At 51.0% G+C, this 20,412-nt stretch overlaps 1 protein-coding gene across 4 annotated transcripts in view; it reads left to right on the forward strand.

Moving 5' to 3' along the window:
* Positions 1-20,412, forward strand: part of SLC43A2 (solute carrier family 43 member 2) — a 40,846-nt gene that overhangs the window by 2,493 nt on the left and 17,941 nt on the right. For all 4 annotated transcript variants that reach the window (XM_073879309.1, XM_025851022.2, XM_025851023.2 and 1 more), the window contains exons 3-5: positions 7,965-8,178; positions 9,341-9,396; positions 10,468-10,544. In XM_073879309.1, the coding sequence (XP_073735410.1) occupies positions 7,965-8,178; positions 9,341-9,396; positions 10,468-10,544 (347 nt within the window). The remainder of the gene's footprint in view (positions 1-7,964; positions 8,179-9,340; positions 9,397-10,467; positions 10,545-20,412) is intronic.

Raw genomic sequence — 20,412 nt, forward strand, 5'->3', positions numbered from 1 at the left:
CAAGTGCACGTCAGCTACAATTTCTTGTCTATTTTTGCTGCTTTATGATTTTCCAAAGGACATTTCCTCCCACAGGCTGTGAGAACATCCCAGTGGCCTTCTATCTGCCCACCATCGTGGAGGGAGGCAAGGGGGGTATTCAGGGAAATAACACTGGTTCTGTCCTCTCTCTTTGCCACACCATTGGTGTTGCTGAAGGCAGGCTGAGGATGCTTGTTTATGAGAAGTCTAACCCCCGCTCCTACCTTCACACCCCCCTGACCCCATCCGAGGATCCTAATTGCTGTAGATCAGTAGATTCAGCCAAACGGTGGGACCCAAGTGGCTCCCCACCTCTACCCTCCTACCCCCTTCCTAGGTAACTTTGATAAGCAATGTTTCCTTCTGCCCTCTGCCGTTCCCAACAGTGGCTACCTAATAGTTGAACTCTGTAATGTCTCTTCCCAGTGCCTTTGTCAGCCAGCCCCTGCGTGAGTCCCCTTAGAGGGAGATAGCCCAAGTTTGACCCTCTGAATCACACCACTGGCATGCCTCTTCCTCTTAGCGTTCGAAACTGGGGGGAAGAGAAAGCACTAGACCAGCTCATGTTGCCTGTAACCCCATGTAGAGTCCTTGTTTCCCTTTCCTGAGAGTCCCAGGAGATTTCTGAGTGTTTCAGTCTCTAGGGAAGCTTTGCTGGACAGGTTAAGGGCAGGAGAAACGGAGGGGATGCAGAGGTCACCTGGGAGAGGGCAGAGAGTATATCATTTATAACCTTTAGCCTTTAGCTACTCAGAAATATTTCCTAATAGCATAAGGGTTCTTGGCAGACCTTTCCGCACATCAGCAAGAAATCTTGGGAGATGGGAGAGTCACTCAGACCTTGTTCCTTGAACAAGCTTTCTGCTTTGCCCAGGAGATGTTAGCAGATTAATGACTCTCTGGAAGGAGCAGGTTGGAGTGTTTGGCTCCTCCTCTCCCTCCTTCTCTCCTCCGTTTTAGATCATGACCCTTCCTGCCTCCCTCTGATGGATTCATTCAGGCTGCGCCGAGGGTTTTAAAAACAGAGAAAAACGGCATCATCCCCAGATGAAGCTCTCAGCGTCTTGTCGGGACTGAGGGACTGTTGTGGTTGATTTGGGCTGGGTGCGGGGGGGGGGGGTGGGGGGGGTGGAGGGACCTACTGTAGAAGGTCAGATTCTAGTTTTTTTTTCCCTGAGATTGTCCACTGATTTATTTTATGGTATTGGCAGCATTGGGGCTGGTCACTTCTTTCCTGCCTCAACCTTGGCTTCTTCTGCTGTCTAAAGTGGGAGGAGTTGCAGAGATTGTGCCGACACAGTGCTGAGCTGGTGTTGAAGCCCGTGAGAGGCTTGACCCATCCCTCCTATAAATCAAAGTGAAGGTGAAGGGTCAGGGTGGAGGTTGAACATCAACTTCTTATCCCGTGCCTTTGCCCCTGCCTTTGATTTTGTTTTTTTCTGACTACCTGGCAAACCTGCTGACCCAGCATCCTGGATGCACAGCCCCACTGATTCCACATAGCTTATCTCTCTGGCCTCCCTGCTCCTTGCTTCTTGGAGTCCAAGTAGTCTGTTGCCTTTTGGAGCCAGGAGTCTCCTCCATGCCTTGCCTCACTGGGAGTGCTTGGGGGATTTAGGGTCAAGGTTTCTGCTTAGGCCTAATATTTTCAAACTTGGTGGATGGCTGACTGGCAGAGGAGCAGTTGGGCCGTTTATGGAATTTATCGTATTAGACTTGTGAAAAGCTGACTGGTTTGCAGCTGCTTGAGATGCAAATTCGTCAGCTTTTGTAGGACCTTTGCTTTGAGTTGTTCTCTCAAGGAAATTTGCCTAAGCCTGTTGAAAGGTTCTCAGAACTCATTCTTGGGGCTTCAGCCAGAATCTGGCCCTGGACACGGTGCTGGGTTCCAGCGTGGTGAGGTGGGAGAAGGAAAGAACCTGTTTCTCTGCTGCCTCTCAGCTCTTTCTGCCTTGCCCACCACACGAGATTGATAAGGACCCGTGCCCTGCATTTGGGCTTTGCCTCGCCGGCCCCCCCTGGTGTGGAGAGGAGGCTGACTGGCTTCCCAGCCTAGGAAGTACGGGGCTTTCCCAGAACTGTGTCCCTTTGGCCTCCGGATGACCGCCATACCTACCCGCTCTTGACCTCTTTCTTCATTTTCTCTGTCATCTGATGGCCTGCTTGGACAGGGTCAGGTCAGGGGGCTGTTAATCTTCTCTTCATCTAACCTGCATGTCCAGTAAGCATTTATTGAGGTGTTGTGCTGGGGGTGCAGAGAGGTACTGGCCCTCAGGGAGTCTGTAGTCCGCCAGCATCAAACACACAGACCATATACTTCCCAAGTGGTGGTCCGGACTCCGGCGACAGCAGTGGGGATCTGGTTCAACTTGGGTGGGAGGGCCTCTCTGATGTTTAGGCAGAAGCGTGGAGGGCAAAGAGAGGTGAGTCGGGAGGGGAGGGGCAAGAAGAGCTGGGAGGAGGCCAGGGCCCCCAGGGCCTAGGAGGCCACTTGGGGAAGTTGGATTTTATTCTCAAGGTGGGAAGCAGTGACAGAGGCAGAGGAGGGTGACAGTCAGATTCACCTATTAAACTCTTAGGAATTGTTGAGGTCTTGCCACATACTGGGCGTGGGGTGCGGGTGGGAGTCGTGGCCTCTGCCTGAGGAAGTCGCAGTCCGGCTCATCCGGGGAGACCAAGGCAGACCCGAGTGCTCTGCTCTTGACCACTGCAGTCTCTCTGCCTGTGCTGGCAGGGGAGCCTTACCCCTCATGAAACACTGCAGGAAGCTGGTCCCCTGGGCCCCGAGAGGGTAGAGGGCTGTGGTCAGGCAGGAAAGCAGAGCCAGGCCTGGTCCCCCACAGGTGGGCTGAGGCTGCAGATGTGGACAGGAGACATTCCCTGCTGCTTGGAGGCCTTCTTTTAATGGTCTCCTCCTCACGCAAAGGCTGCTGGCTTTTGAGAGCTTTTGAAAACCCACCCTTTTACTTGTATTGCTGTGAATGTGACTGTTTCCACTACCTCTACTCCCACCCCACCCCCACCTCCGGGTTTATTTTGGATCAAAAAAAACAAAACAAAACATTCTGTAGCAATGGGGTAAGAAGGTCTGAAGGCTGGTGCCCACGGCCTCACAACATGTCAGAGAAAGAAGCTGGCGCCCTCAGCCTTTCCTACCAACCCTGCCTTTCTTCTTCCCATTTCATGACCCACTTTCCCTCTCCCACATCCGCTGGCCCCACCTGCCTTCGTGGTGTTGCATTAAGGTTCTGTCCAGCTTGGGTTGACTTTCAGGGAGGATCTTGGGGGCAGTCCCATTCACACTGGGGGTCATTAAGGGCCACCTGGTGCTGTCCCTGACACGGTGACAGCCTGTGCGTCTCGGTTCCTTCGGCATATTCTCTCTGAAAGCCTCTAGCCCAGGTAGTACAGCGTCAGCACAGCCTAACGGTTAAGCAGGAACTTTGAGGCCCAGCAGCCTGGATTCAAGTCCAGGGCTTCTCCGTGATGTGCTATCTGTGAGACATCGGGCAAGCAACGTGGCCGCTCCAAAGCTCTTGGTGTGCTGGTGTGGAGTATGGGTGGGGGTGAGAGAGCACTAAGTGACACGGAATGAATACCACTGAATAAGTGGCCAGCACACACAGGCAGTCTGTGGCCACAGCTAGGGGCTAGGCTCCGGCCTACCCAGGATGGCCCTCTGACTGTCTGTGTCCTGCCTTCTGTTTGCTCTGCTTCTGAGACTGACCTCTCACCTACATCCCCCTGTTGGACTGAGATACTGCTTCCTGTTGCCGGATAGACTAAGGATTTGGGAGCGAGACAGGAGATCCCGGGGCAGGGACCATCGGCAGGGAGGTCCAGGGGCCTGCATCCTGGGTGGGGAGGGAGGGCTCAGTAAGCAGTCAGAGAAGGGGGCTGCCCAGGAGTTCAGAGGAGCCTCCAGCCCAGTGCCCCTTTCTCCTTTAAGCATCATGCAGCCAGTTGTTCGGCTCCCCATTCCCTTTGTTTCTCTGGGGTGGGAGGAACCCCTTCTTTGATCCAGGGATGCCAGGGGAGCCCAAGTGGGGTCATAGCACCCCCTTTTGTCCCCTACTTTCACTGTACAGATTGTGTGTGAGTCTTCTGCGAGGAGGCCTGAACAGTGCAGGCATTGTTCTCTCTTCCCAGCCCCTCAGCAGCCTCACAGCGATTCGGCACACTCTGGCCACACCAATTCCTTGCCTGTCCTCTTGGGTCACCTTCCTGGCCGGGCTGAGCCAGGCGACTCTGGCTGCCCACAGAGAGGCATCTGTTTGATAAACAGGTGCAGGTGAGGTGCGGAACAGGCTGGGCTGGGGTGAGGCCTGCGCTCTAGGCTGGGAGCAGAGGGGCACCCTGGGGCTTGACACTTTCTTTGGTGCTTATCTGTTTGTGTCTCTCCTGGCCCACAGTGGCCCAGGTGGGAGCAGAGAGGGAGGAACAGCCTGGGTGTGGCTGTGTTTGGGCATCTGCCGGATCTGTGATTATTCATGTGGGCTGTTTACTGCCAGCAAAGCTGGGCTCATCAAAGATTTAGTCTCCTCTAGGAGCAAGGGACTCTCTTGCATTGCTTCATGGGCAGACAGGAGAGGCCACTGAGACTCCCTACCCCAGGCTTATCTGTTGCTGGACATCACTGCCTAGAGGCAGGCGTGCAGGGGTCAGGTAGTCCAGTTGGCAGGGATTTTAAAGAGAGAAAGCTGGAGATGCCTGGGTGGCTCAGTCGGTTGAACATCTGTCTTCGTTCGACTCAGGTCATGAACCCAGGGTCCTGGGATCGAGTACCGCATCGGGCTCCTTGCTTAGCGTGGGGGAAGCCTACTTCTCCCTCTGCCTGCCGCTCTCCCTGCTTGTGCTCACCCTCTCTATCTGACAAATAAATAAATAAAATCTTTTCTTTAAGGTTTTGGTTTTTTAAAACAAATATTTGTTTATTTGAGAGAGAGAGAGCACGAGTGGGGAAGAGAGGGAGAAGAAGGCTCCCTACCGAGCAAGGAGCCCAACATGGGGCTCGATCCCAGGAGCCTGGGATCATGACCTGAGCCGAAGGCAGATGCTTAACCGACTGAGCCACACAGGCGCCCCTAAATAAAATCTTAAGAGAGAGAGAGAGAAACCTCGTGGCCCAAAGTGTATAAGTTCTTGTTCCTATGTGTAGTGGCTCCAGGATGAAAGATGGGGGACAGGGCGCCTGGGTGGCTAAGTCGGTTGAGCATCTGCCTTTGGCTCAGGCCATGATCCCAGGGTCCTGGGATCGAGGCCCATGTCGGGCTCTTTGCTTGGTGGGGGAGCCTGCTTCTTCCTCTGCCGCTCCTCCTACTTGTGCTCTCTCTTTCTCTGTCAAATAAATAAATAAAATCTTAAAAAAAAAAAAAAAGACGGGGGACAGATACCCTTCCCTCCACTCCTGCCTCTCTCCTCATGAGTGCCCCTGTCTAGTTCTCTCTAAACAATTCAAGATGTTTCCACCACTATCCCCAGTTATGGCAAGTCAGAGGGACTGCCTTGAGTACGTTGCCTTGGGATTTATCTTCTCTCTTGTGGCGAGTGCAGTCTTGGATTTAGGGGTCCAGCTCTGGGGAAGCCGGGGGCAGGCACCCTGGGGCCTCTACTCACAAACAGTGCTGCCTGGCTCCATCTGTTTGTTACCTGTCCGGCTCTGGCTCTCCGCTTGCAGCTGCAGACCCCAGAACACCCCAAGCCCTGAGTCCTTTTGTGTTCTTTAGTGCAGTCACAGGCTCCAGACCCTGTGTGGCCACAGTCAGGGTTCACAAGCCAATGATCCTGGACCCCAAGGTGCCTTTTCCAACCTTCCACTCTGTGACACCTGCTCTGCTTTGCTCGTGTCTGCTCACCAGCCTGGAAACGGCCATTGTGGTGTGGAGACCCTGTCCTCCCACTTCACATCCAGTTCCTGTTGCTGCTGGCCGCCAGCCGTCACCTGAAACCAGAGCCAGCCTGAGAGGCAGCTCCGCTTTTGCAGAAGCTACCCCGCCAGGGGTGAGCAGCTCAGGCCCCGCTAAGGCAGTGTGTGTGGGGGTTCTGACCTGGATGCTAATGGACTCAGATGGTCCCGTTTGTCATGTGTTTTGGCTGTCAGCAGAGTAGGGCCTCTTTTAGGAAACAAAGTGGCAGGGATTGGGGTTGGGGAGAGTATCTGGCTTATGGCTTGTTAGGTTTTGTTTCTGTGGTTTCAGGAGGTTGACCTTGTGCCTTTTATCTCCTTAAATCCCCTCTATCTTCACCGTGGTTCCGTACATCCTGTTTCCTTTCTTTTCTCTGCATCCTTTTGGCCATCATGATCTGATTCCGTGAATTCATCGTTTTCATTCATTCAATAAACACCTGCTGTACACCAGGACCTGGGTGAGGGGCTGGGGATGTGGGCCCCCAGCCCAGTGGGAGACGAGACACAAAGTCCTGCTGCACACACGGTTGTGGAACCCTGCCCCCGGTTCCTTTGTCCAGCTCTGCTGCCAGCCAGTTACACCATCCCAAGCCTCCCATAATAGTGATAATAATAGCAACGCATAGCTGTTGTTCATTGAGCACTTTCTATGTCCGTGTGAGCTCTAGAATGTTGTCCGGATTTCCTCATGTATCTTCCACCCGACTCTAGGAGGTAGATACAACTATTATATTGTGCTATTTTACAGATAAAGGAACCGAGATAGAGCGAGATTAAGTCCTTTTTCCAAGGTTATACAGGTAGGAAGTAGAGGAACCAAAATTGAAACCCAGAGGCCATGTTCTGGCACCTCACCCTCAGTCAATGTGCCCCCAGCAGGGCTTGTTAGTTAGAGGTTGGCATATAGCGTGATTCACCCTCGGTGCATCCTTTTCCATGACCTTGGGGCAGCCCTGGGAGGCCTGGGCAGGCCTTTGCAGACCTCAGCTTTACAGCCCTGGCGCCAGAGGGCCACAATCGGGAGGCGGGCAGTTATCGGGAGAAAGGTGTTTCCTTGACTCTCCCAGTGTGACCTCGCATCTAATCAGAGGCTGCTGGTCTCTGGCAGGATTAGTCAGCATCTCTAACTAGCAGTGCCGGGAGAAGGAGAGGCTTCCTCCGTTGCCTTCCTGCCTGGGCTCCACCCTCCCGCCCGCGGCTGCTGCTGCAGCACTTCGTCCTCCCTATTTTTCGTTGTCTGGGTGCTGGGTGGACTTTGGAGGGGAGAGTAGAGCCAAGATTGCAGGCAGCACAGGTGTGGCCACAGGGGACAGCAACACTTGACCCCAGCAAGGAAAGTAAGAAAGGTGGACCTCAACAAGTGAAAGCTAATGACTTGGGACTGTCTTATAAAAACTTCTCCAAGGGGTTCAGTGGCACAGCGTATGGGGGTGCTTGATGCTGTGAAAATAACAGGGGGAGGTAGCAGATGGCTTATACGCTTGAGAAGTTTCCGGTACCTAGCAGTACAGGAGGCCCGCTCACTCTTCCCCTTGATTGACCGAGGAGAACCAGGGCATTGCAGTGACACCGGCACTCCCGGGTGGTCTAGGATCGAGCCCTGACAGACTGGACAGAGCTGCTGTGAAGGTTTGGGCCGGCCTGTGGCCCCACAGCCTAGGCTGGGTCCTGAGGCCCACTCTTCTCCGGTGTAGGTTACTTTAGAATGGGAATCCCAACCTGGGGCTCAGGTGTGCTTCAAGGGACACAGGAAACCCCTGAAACCATGGACAAGCCTCTGTGTGCATTTTCTGAGGAGGAGGAGCATAGCTTCCTTTACTGGATTCTCCAGAGGGTTTGCGACCTCCACAAAAGATAAAAGCCTCTGCATTATCGCTCCAAGGGGCTTGGGCCAAATGGACAGCCAAGCCTGCTTGCAGTAGCCAGAGCCAGCCCTGCCATTTCCAATGGGGTCTGAATGTGCATCTGCCCCTCTGATCTTTGGGAATCCCTGCCTCCACCCTGTGATCAAGTTTCCCTCCCTGTACACACACAGAGATTGTCACCAACGGCACAGTGGGGGGCACAGCGGAGCCGCAGCAGGAGCACGAGGAGATAACCTGGATGAATGGCTGGCTCAGCTGCAAGGCCCAGGATGAGATGCTAAACTTGGCCTTCACCGTAGGCTCCTTCCTGCTCAGTGCCATCACCCTGCCTCTGGGCATCGTCATGGACAAATATGGCCCAAGGAAGCTCAGGCTACTGGGCAGGTCAGTGCAGGGGTTGGGGGTGGGCAGGTGGCACTCCTGGGCTGAGAGCCCCACTGTCAGGAATCCTGGTCCCTGCTATCAGGTGCACTGTGGAGCTCCCTAAATGCTCAGAACCCAGAGCAGGGTTCCTATCCATTCTGCCACCAGGTCAGTAGGGACTGTGATCCTTGCTGTGTGCTAGTACTGCATAAAAAAGGTTCAGGGCCCCAGGCCTGCCTGGGAAGGCTTGCAGTTGCTTGCCATTAAGAACACTGGTTTCCACAGTCTTCTTGACCTTATACCTCGGTCAGAAAAAAAGATTTTGAACACGTATCTCCATTATAAGCATGGAATTATCAGTCACATACACATATGCCATTCTTAAGGTTTTATGTGCTTTATGACGCATGTACAAAAAAAAAGGTCAAAGTGGCTAAGATTAAAAATGATAAAATAGAAGTTATGCTGCTTCTGCTACTCCCAGCACTCCAGGGGATCATCCTGCGCACCTCCCGAGGTACGTGTCCCTGGTCTGTAAAGCTCCAGTCAGCCAGACTCAAGAGTCGGTCCACCAAGCAGCTGGTCCTCTCAGGCCACAGCCCTCCCCACACCAGTCCCCCGGGAATGATCATCCGCAGGGCAGTGGTTTGCAATGGGTGAGACCCGTGACTGTGAAGGGAACGGGTGGAGGATCAGTCTCATTCATTCTTTGGAGCTTAAGAGGCCTTTGTCCTCAGGAGAGAGCTAAGCAGAGAGGATTCCGAAGCTGCCACTCGTCTCCCTCGTGCCCAGTGGGATTCTGTCACTCCCCGGGCAGAGCGGGCGTAGGAACCTGGGGAACGGATCGTGCCCTCTCGCTTCAGAGCCGTGGCCTCTCCAGTCTGAGGCTGGGAGGAGACGATGCAGTGTGGTGTTTACCAGATCTGCCTTTGGGCCTTGAATTCTAGCTTAGACACCCGCTAGCTATGAGACTTTTGAGAATGTGTGTCTTTTTTTTCTTTCTTTGTTTTTTTTTTAATTTTCTTCATCAGTAAAATGGAGCCAATTATGTTCCTTAGAATTGTTAAATGAGAGAATGTATGTGAATTTTCTGAAAGCCTCTGACCAATAGTAAATACTTCCAAAGAATACTATTAACAATAACAATAATAATAAATAATGTACTATTTCTGCTTGGTTTTAGTGCTTGCTTTGCTGTCTCCTGCTTGCTGATTGCATATGGAGCAAGTAACCCGAACTGTGAGTATGCTTTTCCTCTACCCTTTTGTCAGGGGTTGGGGAGAGAGTGCCCAGAGGTGCTCCCAGGCCCACCTGCTCTAGAAAGCCATGCCAGGCCTGGTGCTCACTGCTCAAGTTAGAGGGGGATGCCTGTTAGCCTTCACCCAGTTACTTGTCCTGAATGGGTGGCTTGGTAAGCCACAGTCACTCCAGACCGACATCTGAGAGAAGCTCCTCGGGTGTACGGTAGTCCCATCCCATCACCAAGCCAGGCCGGTCCCCAATGGCCTCATTGATGCCCAAGCTGAGATGAGTTCTAAGAACCAGGCCCGCTGAGGGGTATGTGCATAAGTTGGGAGCTGAGTCCCCTAAGGCAGCCCAGGCCAGCAACTGTAAAGATGGCTTAGAAGCTGCGGCGCCTGGTTGGTGCAGTTGGAAGAGCATGTGACCCTTGATCTCGGGTCGTGAGTTCGAGCTCCACGTTGGGCGTGGAGCCTACTTTAAAAAAGGGGGGGGGGCACGTGGGTGGTTCAGTCGTTAAGCATCTGCCTTCGGCTCGGGTTGTGATCCTGGGATCGAGCCCCGCATCGGGCTCCCTGCTCAGTGGGGAGCCTGCTTCTCCCTCGCCCTCTGCCTGCCCCCCTGCCCTGTGTCAAATAAATAAATAAATAAAATCTTTAAAGGAAAAAAAAAAAGGCTTAGAATCCAATTGGTCTCCAAGCCTGTTCAGTGGAGCTGTTGCTTCAAAGACTTTCAGAACAAACACCAAAATCTTAGCCGGGCTCATCCACTGATTTTTGAGCACCTGTAGTTTTGATTTCAGTGAAGCAGCTTCTTTAGGCCTCTGGTGTGCTGCTAAGGTTAGTGGACAAAGAGGGGTAGGGATACCCCGTTTGCAGGAGCCCAAGCTCTGTAAAATAGGCTAGCGGGGGGTGGCGAGGAAGAGCCTGTTGCAGTTCCCCAGGTGTCCGTCACTAACCCCAGATGGGTTGTCATCCATTCCGTTTGCTCCCTGCGAGGCCCTGGGCCAGGCCCTCGCCTCCCTGAAGCTCAGCTGCGGTCCCCGATTATGAGCTTCCTGTTTCCTTACAGCTCTCTCTGTGCTCATCTTCGTTTCCCTGGCTCTGAACGGCTTTGGTGGGATGTGCATGACTTTCACCTCATTAACAGTAAGTATTGATTTTTTTTTTTAAGATTTTATTTATTTGACAGAGAGAGATACAGCGACAGAGGGAACACAAGCAGGGGGAGTGGGAGAGGGAGAAGCAGGCTTCCCGCTGAGCAGGGAGCCCGATGCGGGACTCGATCCCAGGACCCCGGGATCGTGACCTGAGCCGAAGGCAGATGCTTAACGACTGAGCCACCCAGGCGCCCCAAGGATTGATATTTTAAAGATCTCTCATTGAGTCATCGCTCTGCGAGTTTGAGGCAACTTTTGTTGGCTTCCATTTCCTCGCCTTCCATCTGCCTACCTATGCCTGGACCTCCCAAGCAAGAGAGGGCTGCTGGGGATGAAGTGGCCTGGCAGCAAAGCCAGTCATGGCCTCCTGGGCTGGGGAGGTCCTGTAGGTAGGCCTGAAGGCAGCCGAGCAGGGCTCTCAGAGCAGGCCCATCCCTTGCCTGCTGACCTTAGCTTAGGTGCTGAGGAAGCCAGCTCACTAGCTGTGTGCCCAGAGAAGACAGGAGCAAAGAGAAAAAGGCTGCCACACACGTTCTTTTCTCTCATTTTCTATGGTAGCTCTGGCTAACAGTGCAACCTAAAAACAATCCTCCCTTGGAATCTCCCCACCCCGAACCATTGCCTTTGTCCAGAATGGAATGAAAAACTCAGGGGCGTACATGGCTGCCTCTCTTCTTGGTTTTCTAAATGCCAGCATACAGAGAGCCACCCTGGGGAGGGAGATGTTTTCTTGGGATGCTTGAGTGCCCCCTTATCTATAGCAGCAGAATACCACAGAACGTGCTTCTTTGTGGGGTGAGAGAGGTTGTTGGAAGAAAGAAAGTCAAAGAAGGCCAGAAATGTCTTCCCTAGGAGGAAGAAGGGAGCTCTCTGCAGGTTGGCCCTTCAGAGCTGGCCAGTGGGAAAGAAGTGAGAATACTTCTTCAGAGAGATTTCTGTCTGACAGGAAAGTCTGGCTTGCCTGTTTTCCTGTGAGAAGGTTTTTATGACACAGTACCTGCCATCGCCAATTGCAGGGCACTCCGGTCTCTTCCACTAATGAGTCAGGAGTCCTGCTGTTGAGGGGCTCTTGTTTGGCTCTGAGGGAGCCCTGGGGCTGCTGGTCTTCTTGGAGGGAGCTTGAAGAGGTGCTGGCATCTGCATGACCCCCTGCCTGCAGGCTATGAGCCTGCGGCCAGGCCCGGCCAGGGCCAGTACTACTTCTCTTCCCCCTTCCTGTGCTTTGCCTGGGTAACTTTGTCCCGGTGGGAAGGGGTAACTGTCCGGTGGAAGCCCATGGAAATGGAGAGTTCAGAGAAGTCTGTGTTAGGTGAGAAAGGCACAGCAGGGGCTGTGTATGTGGTATGCTTGGGCTGTAGGTGACACGCAGGTATGGGTGACAGTGGGTGTGACTGACACACACAAATCTGGGCACTCTGGCTGCCTTGTCCTCTGTGATTGGAGGAAGATTGACTTTGTACTCTTTTGTACATTTTTACTTCTATTTTTTTAACCAGGTAGATTTCTTTTTAAAACGGATGTATCCCGGGCGCCTGGGTGGCTCAGATGGTTGAGCGTCTGCCTTCGGCTCAGGTCATGATCCCAGGGTCCTGGGATCGAGTCCTGCATTGGGCTCCCTGCTCAGTGCAGAGCCTGCTTCTCCCTCTCCCTCTGCCATTTCCTCTGCTTGTGCTCTCTGGCTCTATCTCTCTGTCAAATAAATAAATAAAATCTTTAAAAAAAACCAAAAAAAACGGATGTATCCCCCTCCCTTTCAAATTCCCAGAGGAAAACAGATGTCGAAACTCTAAAAAATATTTTAGAACTATCCAAAGTACACAAATCCCACTAAGTTGTGTAAATTTTGTGAAACAAGAGTCATGGTTCTATTTGTTCTTTGACAGCATGAAAATGACCAGTTCTTTCATCAAAATGAAAATTAAAAAACCTGGCATCATCCCCATTATTTTAGTCATGCTGTGCCTATGTTGTGGCAGTTCTGAATTTTGGGATAAAAAAGAGATGGGTCTTGAATGTCAGGAGTTTATGCTCTGAGATGCAGAAGGATGCTTTATTGTAATAAAGCACAAGACAAATGGGTAAAAACCACCACACCGTGAACCACCTTTAAGAAAGCCTGTGGGGGTGGGGGGCACCCGGGTGGCTCAGTCTGTTGAGCGTCCAACTCTTGATTTTGGCTCAGGTCATGACCTCGTGGTCCTGGGATCGAGCCCCATGTCGGGGCTCCACACTCAGCCTGGAGTCTGTCTGTCTTCCTCTCTCTCTGCCCCTCCCCCCCGCTCGCTTATGACTCTTGATCTCCTGGTTGAGTTCAAGCCCCACGTTGGGTATAGAGACTACTTAAAAAAAAGAAAGAAAGAAAGAAAGAAAGCCTTTAAAATGAGCTTATAGTTTTTATCAAGGAACATTTAGGGGAGGCTAGCTGGCCTATAAGGATTTGTTTTCTGGATTTTTTTTATGATTATAAACAAAAATGTTTATTTTAAGAAGTCAATATTTTAGGAATATAAAGTATAGACTAAAATTCTATAAGCACACCTTCATCAGTTTAGAATATATCTCTTCAGTATTAAAAAAAATCTGCATATACCAATGTTACTCTTTTTTGAAAAAAGGCTGTTACAGCTTGCCTTTTTCACTTCTTTCAGGTGTTTTTCTGCCAGTACTTAGAAATCTACCTTATTATTTTAAACTCTAGAGCTCTACCTCATTATGAAACAGTTTTATGTTATGCTATAATATAGATGTACCATAATTTATTTAACCAGTTTCCTCCTCATGGACACTTGGGTTGGCTTCCAGTCTTTCTGATTTGTGATGATGCTAGAGAGAACACACCCCTGTATATACCTTTCTGTAAAATAAATTCCTGGAAGTGGGATTGCTGGCCTTCCCTATAGGTTCCATCCTGATACTATCGTACCAGCATGGTTGAGAGTGGCCCTTTCTCCACACCCCTTCCCCAGACCCTCTTACTAGTCTTTTCAATATTAGCCAGTCTAATCTGGTGAAAATGATATACCATGATCTTTTTAACGTTTTTTTAAAAGATTTTATTTATTTACTTGAGAGAGTGAGAATGAGAGAGAGAGAGAGAGAGAGAGCGCACATGAGGGGGGGAGGGTCAGAGGGAGAAGCAGACTCCCAGCTGAGCAGGGAGCCCGATGCGGGACTTGATCCCGGGACTCCAGGATCATGACCTGAGTTGAAGGCAGTCACTTAACCAACTGAGCCACCCAGGCGCCCTTTATTTATTTATTTGACAGAGAGAGAGTGCAAGTAGGCAGAGAGGCAGGCAGAGGGAGAGGGAAAAGCAGACTCCCCGCAGAGTAGGGAGCCTGATATAGGGCTCGATCCCAGGACCCTGAGATCATGACCTGAGCCGAAGGCAGACGCTTAACTGACTGAGCCACCCAGGCGTCGCTGTATACCATGATTTAAAAAAAATTTTTCTTTACTTGTTTGTGAGACAGAGTATTTTTCTACCTCTTTTTTGTGGTCATTTGTATTCTGTGAATTGTTTTTGTGCAATTTGTCAGTTTTTTCTACAGGGTTGTTTATCTTTTTTTTTTAAGTGTTTTATAAGAGCTCTTTCATATATATAAAAAAATTAGCTCTCTTTCTGAGTGAGCAAGGGATCTTACCCTAGGGTTTTTAGGCCTCTGGGTGATCATGAATAAGTTTAAGGAAGGCTGTATTTCCCTTGAGATTGTATGCAAGCAAACCATGTGTGCAGGTGCATTTTTCTGCGGAAGTGTCTGTTGCTTTCATCAACCTCTAATAGGTCTGTGTGAAGGTCAAAAGTACTGCAGCAGGAGCATTCCTATTAGCTCCTCGCTGTCCCACTGGGTGTCAAAGGTACACAGGATACACAGTGGCCAGGGAAGAAAACCATTTGACTGTTAGCCTCAAGGGTTCGGTTAGCAGAGATCTATTTAAGGGAGGCTGGTGGCTTGTCTCCTAAGGTCTCCCTTCTTGGGTCTAGAGCAGGGGTTAGCAAACTGCTGCCCCCAGGCCAAATCCAGACCACTGGTAGGTGTGGGGCGACCCGAGCGGGTGGAGGCCGGTGGCACTGGCAATGGAAGAATTCACCCCAGGCAGCACGAAGGACACAGAAGTTTATTGAATACAAGGAAGCAGCCGGGCAGGACAGCGAGGGAGAGACTGTCTGCCAGGAGGCAGTGCTGGGGGGCTGTGGTTCAGGTGGGGAGTGAGGAGGTATGGGAATGTGTGGAATTTTCCATTTTTGGTACCGCGACGCAGTTGTGAGGGGGCCATTGGTCAGCTAGGGCTCGCGGCTGTTTTGAGGTGGGTCGGCGGACGGATCTGTGTGCATTCAGCCCCGTGGTCACTGCTGATAGAGCCTGAGAGGTCTGTACTCGCGGGTGATCCTTGCCCCCTGCACAGCCCTTCTACCCCACTCGGCTTCCAGGGCTCACACCTGTGGCCTAAAAGCTGCCTCAGTTGGGGGGTATGGATTTGTAAACAAAGTTTCATTTTTTTGTATTTTTTTGTGTTTTTCAAAGATTTTATCCATTTATTTGAGAGAGAGAGCAGGAACAACGGGGAGGGGCAAAGGCAGAGGGAGAAGCAGACCCCCCCCTGCTGAGCAGGGAACTGGATGCGGGACTTAATCCCAGGAACCCGAGATCATAACCTGAGCTGAAGGCAGACGCTCCACTGACTGAGCCCCGCAGGCGCCAGTAAACAGAGTTCTACTGGAACATAGCTATGCCTACTGTTAACTATGTGTGCGGCTGCCTTTGTGCTGTGGGGCAGAGTGAGGTAGTTGTACAGAGATTATATGGCCTGCAAGACCTAAAATATATGCTATCTGACGCCTCACAATCTCCGGTCTAGAGGTGCCAAGAAGCTGCTCAATTACTATTCCCTCACCCCCATCCTGCTGACCCCCCCCTTCTATGTACGTGGGCCAACTCCCTAAGCACTTTCTAAGTCATTTTCCCCTCCACCACTGCCCCTGGCCTGAGGGATCTCAGTGGGCGTTCTCCTGTCCAGTGCTGTCTCAGATGAGGGCTCTCATGGCTCTGTTTTCCAGAATAGACCCCAAAAGGGGAATGAGAAGCTGGAGCTCTTGGGCAATGTTTTAGGGCTGGCTGAGGCTTCTGCTGAGCAGAGCTGAAGAGCAGAACTTTAAAAAGCAGAACCCTCAGGATCGGTTCCCAAAGACGCCGAGCTAGCAGCACAATGGTACTTTCTGTTTGTGTCTCCCACCCATGTTCTAATTTGGGGGACAAAGGAGTCTTCAGGGTTTCCTTTAGGAGCCTCCTAAATCAAATCTCCTACAACTTCTTTGGGGCCTTGGATAATCACTCTGTGATAACCTGGGAATCTGGGGGAATGTGTTGCCATGGAAACCTTAATTTGGGGACTTTCTGAGTTTTTTTTTTTTAAGATTTTATTTATTTGAGAGAGAGAGAATGAGAGAGAGCATGAGAAGGGGGAGGGTCCGAGGGAGAAGCAGACTCCCTGCTGAGCAGGGAGCCCGATGCGGGACTCGATCCCAGGACTCCAGGATCATGACCTGAGCCGAAGGCAGTTGCTTAAACAACTGAGCCACCCAGGTGCCCCCGACTTTCTGAGTTCTAAGGAGGTTTGTGTTGCATGGGCTGTGGTATAAATAAAAGTGACCAGGGGCTGTGAGCTGTCACCCCATTGGTGGAGAGTGGGCCTCAGGTTGGCAAAATGCCTTTTCCCCACAGACCAGAGAGAGATGGCCAATAGAGCCTGAGAGGTCTGTATTCGTGGGTGATCCTTGCCCCTAGAGTGGAGGCTCAGAGGGGCAAGACGGGATCCCATGCCAGGTGGGCTGCCTGACAGCCAGGTGGCTTTCCCAGGTCCCCGCAGCAGAGGGTCTGAGCTGGGCCATGGGACAGCCTCAGAGGAGGAGGGTGACAGGTCACTCCATGGGAACAGAGCACTCCCTGAGGTGCAGAGCCTCAGCTTCCCTACTGGACATCTGGACAGCACACTTTGGTCTGTTTGCCCAATGTCTAACGTTTGTACAACCCTTTAAGTCGCTTCGTTGGCTGGAGTGTAAATACCGGCCGGCGGCTGAGGCGGCGTCTTTGGGCTGCCACCCTGCGATCCAGGGCCTGGGGTTGCTTAGAAATGGGAGCAGATGGCAGCCAACATTGTGGACGTATCTTTTCCACTTCATTACTCTGCACCCCCCGCCCCCCCTCCCCGCCGTGTGGGCGGGACAGGGGGTTCTGAACTGGAAACCTCCTGGAGAAGTGGTTACAAAACGTTGGCAGGGTCCTTAATGAAAAATTTCTCTGTGGACTTTTCCTATTTGACTCATTGAAGTCTGACTTTAAATCTGAGGAAGAAATGATCCCATGGGAGTCCCAACTGTTTGATGAAAACAAAATAAATACCTTTCTTCAAATACCGAGAAGAGGTGAAGGAAAAGAATCGGGGTACAGCAAGGAAGCGCATGCCCCCTAGTTGTGGGGTGGGAATTTGGCATTTCTGCTCGGCTGACCCATTTCTACAACCAGGAGAAAATCCCCACAGCACCCCAACCAGCCTTCGGGGAGCCTGGGTGCCAGGTGAGCACGATTCCCAATGCCTGGAGCCAGTTCTGTCCTTTGGTTTCTCTCCTGTGCCTTAAGAACCCAAAATAGCCAGCTGATCGCCATTGACCTCGGAAAAATTCGCCCATCGGAAGTTCTGCCTTGTGAGTTTGCTTTACCACGTGACATGTCCAGGGGTGAACAGAAAGTGCAGTGGAGGTATCAGCAGGGCTGGGCCTGGCTGGGGAGGCAAATGAGGTAGTTTCGGGAGTGGAGTCCCTCCCACCGCCCCCAGCAGTGAAGCGGAAAGGTGACCACAAGGACCTTTTCCTGGCAATGTGTGCTTGGAGCTGCCCGGTTGTTTGGGGTTAGGAAATAGCCCAGCTTTGCTGAGTCTGCTTGTCCAGACTGGTACCTGGATCCCGGCCTACACAGGTTGTACAGAGCTCTGGGCGTGTACACCAGCCACTTTTGGACAAGGCTCACCTCTGGAAGGGGCCTTGTGGGTTTTCCCTGAGGCCCAGGGTGTGCCCCCAGCTGGTGGGCTTGGGAGACCGTGGATTTGCAAAGTCAGTGTGAGGGGCGACACAGTGGCCCTTCTGTCCCTGCCTGCCAGCCGAGGCCTGTCTTTGGGGCCCCTGAGTAGAGAGGCATCTTAGAGAGGGTCCTCTTGTCCAGGAGCCCTGTTCCGTGGCCAGGACTCCGGGGCGGCGACGGGGGAGGCGGGTGCTGCCTGCAGCTGCTGTTTTCCCCTCTGGGGAGGTCACACAGCCAGGGCCTGTTTACAGGGCCGCCAAGGGGCTGAGAATGAGTCACCACTGTATCCCCGAGCGAGCAAAGCCGGCTTGGAGTCCGGGTTCTGCCCTGCAAGCCTGTTCCAGCCCTGGCCCATGTAGAGGCAGCAGAAGCGGGAAGCCGCTAGGGGAAGCCCCCGGAGCCTGGGGAGGGGGCCTGTGTTCCCCACCCGTGAGAGCAGTTGTGAGTCCAGAGTCAGGAAACCGCCCATGCTGAGTGTTTTCCCCTGTCATCTGTCATTGTAGCACTGGCTCCAGCTTCCTCCTTGGCAACGAACCTGGCTCTCCCCCTCCACCCAGCCCACGAGGCGCACGCTAGGGCACTCTGCTCAGTGCTCAGACATCACTCCCATCACCAGGGCTCCAGAGTAACCACTCTGTGCAGATGAGGCCGTTTGGAGGCGGAAGGAGGGTGAGGGTGGGAAGGAGGAGGAGACAGACATGAGGATGAAAAAGGAGAAAGTCCACTTGAAGGTGTGGCCCTGGACCATAAGGAAGGCGGTCAAGGGGTGAGAAGGGGGCAGAGAGGTCCCAAAGGAGCATCAGAGGGACGTAGAAAACCTCTAGTGGGAGAGCAGACTGAATGCTTAATAAGGAACAAATAGAAGGTGAGAGGTGAGGGTAATTGCCTTGGGGACCAAACTGAGGTTTCCAAGAGGCAGAGTAGCCCAGCGGCAATGCACAGAAACTTGACCCGCTTTGAATCCCAAATTTGACCCTGACCAGTTGGGGGCAGTCCCTTGACGTTTTTAATCCTAGTGTTTTATACCCAACAAGTGAGGGTAAAAAGTTACACCTACCTCATAAGGTTGTTTTGAGGGCTTTTAAGGTAATACCTATAGTAGGCATTAAAAGTAGTTGCTATTATTATTATATGTTATACTAATATAATTATGCTATGTCATCATATATTCTTATTTAATAATAAGGAAAATTCTCTAATCAAGCTGCTCCTGGGCACAGCAAATGGGGGAAATCTCCCGGCAGGCATGGCAGCTTTTGGAGGAAGGGAAAGAAGCAGCTTAAAGGATAAAACACAATTAGTATTAACGTTGAAAAAATAATTATGTCCTTAGGGAAATCCTCTCTTCTGTGCTTGCCGTTCTTTTGTGACCACACATTGACTATTGGTGGGATGTTTGTACTTTGGGTTTCATTGATCAAGGTCACCCTTGATGTTCTTTTCAGAGAGATTTCATTTGACAGAAATGAGAGGTAGACCCTAAAAGCTGACACACACTTTGACTACCTATTTAAATACTTGTATTGGTCAAAAAAAACCCACCATGAGGGCGCCTGGGTGGCTCAGCTGGTTAAGCGACTGCCTTCGGCTCAGGTCATGATCCTGGAGTCCCGGGGTCGAGTCCCGCATCAGGCTCCCTGCTCGGCGGGGAGTCTGCTTCTCCCTCTGACCCTCCCCCCCCTCTCATGTGCTCTCTCTCTCTCATTCTCTCTCTCTCAAATAAAATAAACAAAATCTTTAAAAAAAAAAAACCCACCATGAACTAAGAAGAAGTTAAAGGACAAACTAGGAAAACATACCTGCAGTACATAGACAAACTGTGCCTCTTTAATATATAAAGAGCCTATATAAAATCAATATGAAAAGATTAACATCCTCATAGGAAAAAAGGACAAAGGAGGAATATAAATGACTGATTTTTTTTTTTTTTTTACGATTTTATTTATTTGTCAGAAAGAGAGAGCACAAGCAGGGCGAGTGGCAGGCAGAGGGAGAAGTGTTGCCTATTTAGGGCATCCCTAAATGACTGATTTTAAAAATTGTAGAAAACGTTCAAAGTTATTAGTAATTAATAAATATAAATTTTTTCAATTTCTTTTTTAATCATGGAAAAAGTTATATATACATGGTATTAGAAAGAATAGTGTAATGATCTCCATGTACCCATCTTGCAACTTAAACAGTTATCAACTCATAACCAGCCTTGCTTTGTTACTGTCTCCACCCACCATCCAGACTATTTTGAAGCAAATATCAGTCATTGATTCACTTCATCTGTATACACAAAGAAATGGATTTTAAAACAAGGATGTTGGGGCACCTGGGTGCCTTAGTCAGTTAAAGCAGCTGCCTTCAGCTCAGGTCATGATCCCAGGGTCCTGGGATCAAGACCCACATTGGGCTCCCTGCTCAGCGGGGAGTCTGCTTCTCCCTCTCCCTCTGCCCCCTGCTCATGATCTCTCTCTCTCTCTCAGATAAATAAATAAAATCTAAAAAAATAAAAATAAAGATAAATTAAAACAAGGATGTGGATAAAGTGGCAAATATTAAAAATAATGATAACACACAATGCTGGGATGGATACAGTGAAATAGACACTCTACTATGCTGCTGGTGGGAGTTACTGATCAGTGTAAGTTTCCTGGAAGGCAGTTTGGCATGGAATATCACAAAAACTTAAAAATGTGAATTCCCTTTTGCCTAATGATTCTGCTTTTGGGAATCTACCTTACAGGAATAATAGCTGTGTGCACATAGGTTTATCTTTAAGAATGTTAATTA

The sequence above is a fragment of the Callorhinus ursinus genome, unplaced genomic scaffold, assembly GCF_003265705.2.
Source record: "Callorhinus ursinus isolate GAN/ISIS: 27379988/994484 unplaced genomic scaffold, GSC_fseal_2.0 scaffold34, whole genome shotgun sequence".
Classification (NCBI taxonomy): Eukaryota; Metazoa; Chordata; class Mammalia; order Carnivora; family Otariidae; genus Callorhinus; species Callorhinus ursinus.